Source organism: Canis lupus, chromosome 23, assembly GCF_011100685.1.
Source record: "Canis lupus familiaris isolate Mischka breed German Shepherd chromosome 23, alternate assembly UU_Cfam_GSD_1.0, whole genome shotgun sequence".
Lineage (NCBI taxonomy): Eukaryota > Metazoa > Chordata > Mammalia > Carnivora > Canidae > Canis > Canis lupus.
In genome coordinates, this window is record NC_049244.1 from 16,029,574 (window position 1) to 16,040,885 (window position 11,312).

Consider the following 11,312-nt stretch of genomic DNA (forward strand, 5'->3'; position numbering starts at 1 on the left):
ACCCTCAACGTGATCCCCATGTGTTTCGGGTATTATTTGTTTAATCCACTAGTACCTTCAGGAAGGTCCAACAGAAACCCAAGGCAAAATCTCCGAGGAGGAGCGCTCGGTGCCATGCAATCCTCCTCTAAGCAGGCGAGGTGGCTATTTTCTTAAGTGATCAAAACTGAGAAAGTATATTGACTGACCCTTCTTTGGTATCCTGCTCTGTTACACCAACTTTTCCCCACGATTAGCAGTTTCAAAAATGCATTAACAAATACATGTGCACACTTCACACAGATACACCTGAACACCACACCAGCTTCCACAAAACGGAACTCCAGGCGTGAATGGAAAAAGACTGTGCTCAGAGACCAAGCTGTAATAAATACACTCTCATAATATTACCAAGGCAGTATTTTCTATGCCGTTTCCTTTCCTTTACAATTTTCTCAACAGAAGAAACAGCACCAGAGAATGATGGCATTTGAGCAATCTCTTACTGGAATCCAATTACCTGAAGAACTCTCCTCTCCACAGTAAGAAGTAGCTATCCCCTGGTCTACAATGACACAGCAGGGCTGCAAAAGATTTCCAGGGCTCATCTGCTGCCAGGCACCTGGTCCCTTGCCCTCCTAGCTAGCAGGGTGCCCGCCGAGGAGGAGGAGGAGGAGGAGGAGGAGGAGGAGGAGGAGGAGGAGGAGGAGGAGGAGGAGGACCTCGAGTTTAGAGCTGGGTTAGGCAGCGCTCCCCGTTCTGCAAATGAGCCAAACTTTGCTCCCATTGTTGCCATCTTAAGGTCGATGTCACCTCCCTCCAAGGAGTCTCAGAAGCCACTTGGGAGCTCCTGGAGACACGCTTCCCCTTGACCTACATCATCTGAATAAGCCTTGGTTCCCACTGTGGTGTGCACAGGCAAAGGTCTGTGAGCACGGCTCTCCGGGGACGCTGTGCTCTACCCTGGGCACCACATCGCATGTACCAGAAGACTTTTCTGGGCACACACCTCTGAACACGGAAACCAGGACAGCCTCCTGCACGCACACGCACGCACACACACACACACACACACAGACACGCGCGCGCGCGCCTTCCAGTTCGGAAAGTCACTCTCTCCCGGCGACGGCCCTCCCCAGCCTCACGCCCTCTCCACATCTGCAACCCCCAGCACCGCACAAACCGGGGAAGGGGTGGGGGGAGCGGAGGGGTTCAAGTGACAGCCACTACCAGAGATGCTCGGTTCTGTTCAAAAGGTGTCACAGCTCCAACACGGTGCACCTACCTTGCTCTCGCCTCTCGCGCTGCCGGGTCTCGCGTCGGGATCGTCGCTGTCCTCCGCGCCCGCACTCCCGCCGGGCACTTCATCCTGAGCCGGCGGCGGCGGCGGCTGGGGCTGGGGCTGGGGCTGGGGCGGCTGTGGCGGCGCCTGGCAGGCTCCGCCAGCCCCCTGGGAGCGGGGGATGGGCTCCGGGCGCGGAGAAACTCCCTCAACATCCATCTCCATCTTCCCATTCACTGGAGGGCAAGACAAAAGCGGAGCGGGGACTTGGCAGCGGCGCCCGGCGGCTCCTCAGCTGCCCGCGGCACGCATGGCTCGCCGAGGAGGGGCCGCCTCCCGCGCGCCCTCCCTCCTGCCGCCCCTCGCCGCGCTCCCCGCAGCTCCGCTCGCCCGCTCGGCTCGGGCGCCGGCGGCGTCTGGGCCGGGGCGCGCGGGGAGCGGGGGGCCGCGTGTCCTTGGAGCGGCGGCCTTCGGGCGCCCCCGGCAGCCCCGCTAGGCAGAGCGCATCCCGGCGGCGGCGGCGGCGGCGGCGGCGGCGGCGAAGGCGACGCCTCCCAGCCGCGCGCCCAGCCCCGGGGCCGCCCGGGGACTTGCTCTCCAGCCGGGCCTCCAGAGTCGCGGCGCTCGCCGGCCTCTCCGGGGGCCCCTCGGCGTCTCCCCTCCCCTCCGGCCTTCGGAACAAAGTTACTGCAAGGACCGCCGGGCGAAACGGCGGGGAGGGGGCTGCCCGGCGCCTGGGAGCCCTGCGGTCCCCGCCCGCTGACCGAGCGCCGACCCCTCACCTTTGGCCTCGCCCCGGCGGCGCGCAGGGCCGGGAAAGGAGGGGCTCCCGACCTGCACCCGGGGGCGCGCGGAGGGCGGAGGGCCGGGGCCGGGGCCGGGGCCGGGGCGCCCCCCCGCCCTCCCCCGCGCCGAGCGCGTCCCGGGCTCAGCCCTCCGGAGCGTGCGTGTGTGTCCTCCGGGGGCCGCCGCCGCGCAGCCCCGCGCTGGGGAGCTGGATGGAGAGAGCAGAAGCAGCGGGCCGGGCGGCTCCGCGCGGGGAACCCACCTACCCTCGCCTCCGGCCCGGGAAGGGGTGGGGCCCCGCGGGGACCCGAGGACGCGAGGCTCGCGGCGCGCCCCGCTCGGGCGTCAAGGTCGGCGGGGAGGGTCGGTGCGGGAGGCGGACGGCGCGGCGGGAGGTCGGGGCGGGCTCCGCAGGGCAGGGCAGGGCAGGGCAGGGCCCCCCGAGGTGCCCGCGGCGACCCCCGGCCAGGCGGCGAGCGGCGTCTGCAGAGAGAGGTACATGGGGGTGACGAGGCTAGTCCTGGGAATTCCTACATCGGGGCTCACCGGGGTCAGGTGATCAGCACGACTTCTAGATTGAACGCCACTCGGTACTGGGGGAGTAGCTTACAACTTCTTGGGAACTGCTGACTGCAACTCTGCACGTCCAGGAGGGACCCTCCAGCAGCTGTGGAGAGAAATAGCAGGTTATTAAGGACCTGTTTAATATTAAATAGAGCCCATTGTTCTGGGCTCTGAGTTCCATAATGCCCCCAAATGGATCAGCAGATAAATGAACTATTCATGCATTTCTTAGCAGAGGGTGGCCTTTTTTCCATAGCATATAATGTATCACGGATAACGCTTACCTAATGAGACTAGAAAATTGCATTGTTCGTGACTGCTTTGCGTTACCTTAAGACGACTTCGCCGTATCAAGACTCTGTCTCAACAGATGCAGTTGCACAAGAACACATCATTAGGCCCTATCCTTCAGTTCAATCTCTTAATCTCTGACTCGGCCTATAAACGTGACAGAAATTAATTGCCACTTTAATTTAATCGTGTAGACAGCCAATCTGGATATTGCAATGTGAGCATGCTTTTGCAAAGAAGTTTGGGAACTGAATTCCTCATTCGCTTTTTCTTCAGAATTCCTGAAAAACAGACCTCAAGCTCATTTTCCAAGTTGGGATCCTATTTAAAATAAAATGAGCTGGCATTAGTCTGAAATGCACTCTAGGACATAGGACCCTTTATGTAGTAATATATCAGCCAAAAACAGAGAGCTATGTGCCTACTCTCCATTTCCTCCCCAGTATATTATAATAAATCAATTTTTATAGTATTTTTATAACAGTAAATTAGATTGTAGGTGTAAAGTGCTCAGCAGAGTGCGTTAGTGCGCAGTGAGCACACCACAATCACTGCCTGTTATGCTGAAAATAGTAAGATGATAGAAATTCACTTTGAGCACCCATCTGAGGACCTTGATTTAGGAAGAAGAAATTGTTAGCTTAATCTTTTTATATAAATTATTCTAAAAGATATTTTGTATCTTTAAAGAATGAAGCCCCTTCTGAAGACAGGAGGAAAGTCAGTGTGGTGTTTTGTGCAATAAAGTTTTGAATTTGTCAGATTTTCCTTCCACAGTGTAGAAGTAAAAATTACATGTCAGGTCCAACAGGAGCTCGGAACAGCTGACTGGTAAGTTATTATTCTTACATGCTTGTCACTTCCAAATGTGTTTGTGAACTTCTTTCAAGGCTTAAATGAAGATTAAATCAAAATAAAGATACAATACTTCAACTAAATTTGTTCTAAATTTAGGCATGTGCTTGTAAAGAGTCCCACTGTTAAATGCAAATATTTTTCTTTCTCTGCCCTTCTATTTTTTGGGGACACAGATTTTTTTTTTGCATCTGTCATAAGTAAATATGGGCTCAGAAAATATATTACATTTCAAAACTGTTGATTGCACCTAATTATGCATGTAAATTGCTACTTCAAGCATGCAGACAGCTTGCAACATTTTGAAAATTTTGCCCTAGTAGTCATCTGAGGTATTTGTGTTACTATTTTGCTTTTGCCTTAAATGACTTCATTTCCCGATTAGTCTCCTGATAATGATGGATCTATGAATAATTTTGACCTTTTGATGTCTCTCTTTTAGATGATTCAAATTAGCAAGTCAGCACTTTCAACACAAATCACCCTTCTTATTATTTACACCAGACCATTTGATGTTTTGAGTCATTGAGATGAGAGTTTACCGAACGATGTCCTGAAAGAACCAAGTAACCCGTTGCTACTCAAAATGTGGTCAATGGCCCAGTAGCATCCCGACACCTGTATTGTTAGAAATGCAGTCTCAGGTCCCACCCCAGACTTACTGTATCATAGTGTGCATTTTAACAAGTTCCCCACGGGATTCCTACCACATGCAAGTTTGAGAAGCACTGCTCTAATAAATACATCAAATGGTTGGCCTTTCTACATTATAATTGTCTTTGGCACTATTCCCCTAAAATACTACTGGGAGAGACTGATTAGGAAAACACAATGGCAGAAAAAAGATTTTTTTTTTTTTTGTTATGATCTTATTGTCCCTTCCTGCCCTCCCCTCCAGGATCTCAGTGTTGCATAATAAGAAGTTACAGAAATTAAGAATACAACTATGTTGTATCTCTGGTAGTCGATTAGAAGTATACAATTTTCTCACACCAGTAATCATTCACCTAAAACGAAAGAGCATTTTATCTTGAATAATAAATTTTATGCAAACGTGTAGAACTAGTTCCTTAAAAGCTTTGGTTATTTTTGAGCTTCTGCTTGAGACTTGAACGTCCACAATCTCCCCTCTGCCTGGATTATTGATACTATCTGTTACAATGCAAGCAGAAACCACCTAGTTTGTGCACTGACAGTCTAATAAAGCCTCAGTAATTTGGCATAAAGGTGGACTAAATTATATTCTGCAGTATTTTTAGGCACTAAAAGAACTTGTCACTTGAAAGATTTCTTTAAAGCACATTGGCATAGATCAATAAATTATTACTTTAAAAGGCCATTCAGCACAGTCGTTCTCACCTTGAAGGTGCATGGTATCACCTGGGGAAAGCTGTTGAAAATGCAGGTTATGACTCAGCGGGACAGGATCTGGGCCAGAGAATATGCATTTCTAACAAACTTCCAGGTGCAGCCAGTGCTTCAGGTCCTCAGGCCTAACAGACTTGCTTTATCATCATTAATGGTTCCTAAAATGGTGATCACTTGGAGAGTGATCACTTGAGGATTTTTTAAATCTGTGATGCCCAGACCACCCGCCCCCAGACTAATTCAGTCAAATTTGGGGGTGGGGTGAGAGCTAGGCATCAGTGGTTTTTAAACCTACCCAAGTAATAATGATAACGAGGCAAGATTGGAAATCAATTCTGTAAATCTGTGATTCTCCAAGTGCGGTCCCCATACCAGCAGCAGCAGCAGCACTTGGGAGGCAAATCTAAGTGCTGACTCTCAGGCTCCAGCCTAGACCTGCTCAGTAGCTACACTTTAAGATCCCCAGGTGATGTGGTTGCCCATTTAAAGTTTAAGAAGCACAGAAGCAACCTGATTGCTACCCCTTTATCTCTTGGCTCCTTATGGATCTACACCCTTTCTAAAAGTTTGTAGACCCCTCATGGATGAAGTTCCAGTCGAGAAGAGAAATCCACAGCATGCCCAGCTGTTTTCATAGCTCTCTGATTAGTGGCACTGCCCAGTATAAGTTTTCCGAAGTGATAGAAATGTTTTCTATCTGTGCTCTTTGATAAGTAGCCACAAGCAACATGTGGCTATTGGGCATGTGAATTATGTCTAATGTGGCTGAGAAACTTTTAATTGTAATTTTATTTCCTTTTAATTGATTCATATTTAAATGGCCTCATGTGGTTACTGGCTCCCCTATTGAACAGAGCAGCTCCAGAGTAATCATCCTTCCTGTTGCTCAACCCTTATTCAAATTCCCAGGTTGAACACAGGCCCCTCCTGCTCAGTTTTTTATGTATTAATCCCCAGTGAATGCATCAGGATGAAAAACATCTGCCTTGCCACCTCATTTACATAATAAGTAACATTATGCTTATTATTTTGAATGAGAGGAGTTTAACTTGAATTAAATGCCACCAAAAGTTGTCAAAACCTTTTTCATAGTATTCATAATTACGTAGCTTTAATTTTACAGTCTTTTCAAACGTCAGCACACATGGGGTGCATTTGGAACTGCCTTAAGAAAAAGAGACAAAAGAGTGCAAATAGATTTTGGGTATGAGACACAGGAAGATACCCCCTCCCCCAACATCTTATTGGCGCGTAATGGAAAGTTGCATAAATTAACAGTGGATCTCTGTCGCAAAAAAATACCAAAAACTTGAAGATTCTTCTCAAAATGGAAGATATAAAACAAAGGAGTGGGATCAAAGAGCTTAGATACCAGAAGATAGCAAATGAAATTCAAAGTAGAAATGTACTCTACAATTACCCTGAATGAAAATATCTAATCTGTGGAATGGGGCAGGGGAGGTGGCATGGAGGAGGGAGAGAATGAAACAAAGATACTCATTATCTGAAGACAAGCACCAAGGTCCAGAGTCTTCCCTTCTCCAAGATGAGAACAAGCAACAAGAACCAGTAGTTACATGAGCCCTGCCTACCGGCTACCAGGTGCACCCGATACATCATCCCCTGCAATCCTCCCAACAACCCTGAGGTGCAGACGATCAGGAGGGAGATTATTCAGAAGACATCATTTTAACTGACACATCTCAGAACAAAAAAGCAAATCCCTACTTGAGAGGGAAGAGGACAGTGTTAAAATAAAGCCGGCCCTTTCCTTTGAAAAGGTCATGTGTCATTTCCAAGCTGAATTAGGCACAGCCTGTCTTATAAAAGGAGGCTACCGCTAGGAAAATATTTCATCATCATCATATTCATATTTCATCAGGATCTCTGCCTTTCCCAGCTGCTGATTTGGTGCTGTGTGATACAAGATTATGCCCACAAAGAAATGTGTAGCTAAGGGCAACAGCCTCACTTCTGAGGACGGTCACTTCATAGCAACTGAAACCAATAAATAGACTGCCGTGTTGTCCTCAGAAAAGAAACTCCAAGGGACTTCAGACAATATGATTTCAGGAGGTTGGCTGCCAACTCAGAGGCCATTCAAAATCTCGTTTTGACTCTCATGCAGGCATCTTCAGATCCCCTCCACCAGACTCCTTTTCTGCAGAAAGTGAGGACAAGTTTCTTTATAATCCACATCAATCTACCTCAGAAGGGAGGAGGCAAAGTAACGATGAAAGAAAAAAAAATATTTACTCCCTTCCCCCAATGGACAACAAAGGCCAGACCCAGTTCTATGTTCATACCACTTTGCTGATGTCCCATGCCTAACAACGCAGCTGATTAAAAATTAAGCCACATGCTCTGAGCATGGTTGTAGGCAATGTTTGGAAGATTCCCTCACCCTTTACTTGTTGAAACATACACGTTTCTTGGCTAAAGTTAAAGGTGTGGCTTATAGACATAAGGATTTCCAGGGATCCTGAACTTTAATTTCTGGGTCACCTGAAAATATTCCAGAACATTGCAGCTTTAAGAGCAGTCTGCTCTGACAATATTGGAGCAGTTCTGCCTAGCGAGAGTGCCTGTTTGGTTTCCTGTGTCTTGTATAGAATGCCAGCTTTGCTGAGCTGGTTCTAGACATGATTAGTGCCAAAATACTACCTTTGTTACTGATAAAGAGCAGCCTGGAGGAGGTAGCTTGCATCTGTAGGCAAATGATCTTCCTATTTCTCAACCCCCAGAATAGGCAGACAGATCCACTCAGTCACTGCCTTGTGGGGCTATTGCAAGCTTGCCTTGGAGGCAGCTAGTTCCCAGAAGCTACAGGAAAGAGGCCAGTAAGCCCAGTTCACTTTTCCCAAATTCACTGGGCAGTTAAGACACCTCTACTAGGACAGAGAGTGAAAGGGGAGATGTTAGGAGTGTCCTGAACTCCCTACATACAGAAAGAAACATCAGAAGTAGGGAAGAAGTGGTAAGCTCCCTGACCCAAACAAATTCTGCTTTATTATCAGCCCCAGGTCCCATGTCCCAATCCTTGCTGATCGGTACTTCCTGTGGTGTGTGGGAATTCTGGGAGCCCACCTTGGACAGCTCCATTTCCTGCCTTTTATCTCCACTCACAGGTCCAGTGTGGTCGCCAGGCCACAACTAGCCCTACCAGTCACACTCCCCTCAATTGTGGGAACTAACTGATTGGGTCTTAGATGTGGTTGGTCAGAATTAACATTCCTCGTACAAAAGCTGTCAAGAATTAAACTCCTGACCTGGCTCTCATTAGCATCATGCTAGAATCAACTGAGCAAACCAGACATTTTACAGAGGTGTAAAGCTTGCAGAGGTGATGCTCTAGCAAGTGCCTTTTATCTTATAAGTGCCTAATAAATATTACATTTTCATAATTTGGCTTTTTAAACCAAAAATTATGTTTCATTCCCTTGTATAGTATATTTTAGAAGACCCACCTAATGCAGTGCCTGGCACATGGTGGGACTAAATAAATGTTTGAGAATGAATATTAAAGACCTTTTATGTGATGGCTTAGAAATGATTTTACATCTCATCTTGGAAAATTTAGTCTTCAAAAAAGTAAAACAATAGGATATATGGAAACTAGCTTTTCACCATGAGCTTACTGTAGTCACATGTTTGTATCAATGTCACTGAATCACTGCAAGGAGGTAAATAACCATAACTTTACTCAAGTACCTTGTCTAAGCCTCCATTCCCTTTTTTAGTAATTGAGGGACCTATCATTCCTTTCAGCTTAAAGATCTGAGATAACAATAGTGGATATTTTCTGACCAGTTAAGGGCATACTGAAAGCAACCAATAATCAAGTAGGAGTGAGAAATCCTCTGTAGTTTGTGACAATATGGTTTCATCTCATCAATTGAAGAGCAGATCTCCTGTTTCTGGTCGTGGTCATTGGTCTCCTGGTCATTATGACCTTATCTGTACACTGTGCTTTTCATTTTGGAAGCAGAGTATAAGCAACATGTACAACTGTAGTAATAATTAGGCAAGGCATTTTGGAAAATCAAGAATCTAAGTGTAAATATGAAACAGGAAGCAAGCCACAGAGACAGCCATAAATACAATAAATGAGCTCATAGGGAAAACCAATAGAGTGTGGTGACGAGTTGTAAGATTCACCTGGATGCATTTTTAGAGCAAAGAACCACTGAAATTGACATTAAAATGGGTGATATATACCTTTTTAATAGAAAAGTATTCTCAGGATGCCTGGATGGCTTAGTGGACGAGCATCTACCTTCAGCTCAGGTCATGATCCTGGGGTCCTGAGATCTAGTCCCACATGAGGCTCCTCGCAGGGAGTCTCCTTCTCCCTCTGCCTGTGTCTCTGTGTCTCTCATGAATAAATAAATTTTTTAAAGTATTCTCATGTTCTTTAAGAATATCATATACATGTTTAGAAATTAAGGTGTAAGTAAATACCAACTGTTTGCTGCTTCTCGCTACTCCCTTGGCACGCAGGCTTTCAGGCTCCACTCTGTTGACACAATTGTGTTACATGTCACTAGCCATCTCCCCACTGCCAAATCGGTACCTTTCCAGCTCTTGATCTTAGCTAGCCTTCCCTTTCATATTTCACTCCAACCTTCTCAAGAAGCCACTTAGTCTTGATTCCCTCCTCAGCCTCTGACTGTTCCCTACTGTCTTTTTTACTCATCTCCAAATGACCTGCTCTACTCTACATATACTCTCTTTACAAAACTTCCAACTTGCTCATCTTGGAGAAATAATGCTGTCACCACCAGAGAGATGAAGCACAGCATTAGACACCTACCTATGGCATCCCTTTAATTATTACAACAGCAGCCATTACTAATCCTATTTGATGCACAAAGAAACAAGTTCTGCCATTCCGAGTAACGTGCCTAAAGCCACAAGCCCAGGAGTAGCAGAATCAGGTATTTTAACCCAGACCTGGCTGACTTAAATTGCATGCTCCTTCACCACCTATGTATATCAATCATCTATTGCTGTGTAATAGACCACCCCAGAACCCAATGCCTAAAATAATAATAATCATTTATGTTGCACACACGTGTCCATTGCTGATGGTGCTTAGTGGGTATGACAGGCCTCTGCTCCACGCTGGAGCTCCACCTGAGGATGGCTCACTCACAAGGCTGGCCAAGCCGGTGCTGGCTGTTGTCTGGGAGCTCCAGGTCTCCACTCCCCTCCACATGGGCCTCACCAAATGCTGCTTGGGCTTCTTCACTGTATGGTGGCTGGGTTCCCAAAAAGAATCTAATAAAGGGAGGCGTTTTTAGGACTTGGGCACGTAGTGTCATTTCTGCTATACTGTCAATTGAAGCAAACATGAAGGCCCACCACATTCAAGGGGAGGTGACAGAGACTCCACCTCTCAATGGGGAAATAGAAAGTACCAGAAGAGCATGCAGAACAGGAGGGGACACTGTCACAGCCATACGTGGAAGAAACCAGCTACCACAGCCTGCTTCCTCCACTATAAAGATGACTTTCAAATCTTTTACCTCCAAGCTCTGACATTTCTCCTGAAGTCAGTTCCCAGTACTTTTTTTTTTTTTTTTAAGATTTTATTTATTTATTCATGAGAGACAGAGAGAGAGGCAGAGGGAGAAGCAGGCTCCATGCAGGGAGCCCAACGTGGGACTAGATCCCGGGTCGCCAGGATCACACCCTGGGCCGAAGGCAGCGCTAAACTGCTGAGCCACCCGAGCTGCCCCCAGTTCCCAGTTCTGATGGTCTATTCAATTGTTTCAAAAGCCAGATTCACTTTAAAACCAAGCATCATCACCCTCCCCATCATCAGTACTGAACAGCTCACCTGTGGCTTTCACTCCTCCTATTCCCCTGGCCCCATCTTCAGTTGCTCGAACCTGTCAACTCTTCATCAAGCAGCTTATCCATTCTTGCGAAAATACTGAGTACCTACTACATAACTGGCCCCACATTGGTTGTTATTTGTTAGTGATAAAGATACAATAGTACACAGGCATACTGTAAATACATAAGAAAAAGTGTGTATATATATATATACACATATATATATATACACACACACTGTTTTTGCTCTCCAATAGTTTATAGGTTTTTGCAGAAAGAATAGATGAATCAACAAAAAGTTACAACTGTTATAAGCATTATATTCCAAGTACACTGCGGATTGTAA

General features: G+C 46.9%; 1 protein-coding gene and 1 long non-coding RNA gene across 11 annotated transcripts in view; both read right to left on the reverse strand.

The window, feature by feature from the left end:
* The window catches only part of LOC119865360, a 157,424-nt gene extending 156,801 nt beyond the window's left edge, over positions 1-623 (reverse strand). Inside the window, exon 1 of the long non-coding RNA XR_005376922.1 lies at positions 500-623. This is a non-coding gene — a long non-coding RNA (uncharacterized LOC119865360). The remainder of the gene's footprint in view (positions 1-499) is intronic.
* The window catches only part of RBMS3 (RNA binding motif single stranded interacting protein 3), a 1,328,331-nt gene extending 1,323,792 nt beyond the window's left edge, over positions 1-4,539 (reverse strand). For 2 of the 10 annotated variants that reach the window (XM_038570636.1, XM_038570631.1), the window contains exons 1-2: positions 2,594-4,539; positions 1,265-1,497 (exon numbers count right to left, since the gene is read on the reverse strand). In XM_038570636.1, the coding sequence (XP_038426564.1) occupies positions 1,265-1,486 (222 nt within the window). In that variant the 5' untranslated portion in view covers positions 1,487-1,497; positions 2,594-4,539. Of the gene's footprint in view, positions 1-1,264; positions 1,498-2,043; positions 2,139-2,593 lie in introns of those variants that run through there. The other 8 variants (XM_038570630.1, XM_038570628.1, XM_038570634.1 and 5 more) reach the window with 5 other exon arrangements.
* Between the last annotated feature and the right edge of the window lie 6,773 nt (positions 4,540-11,312).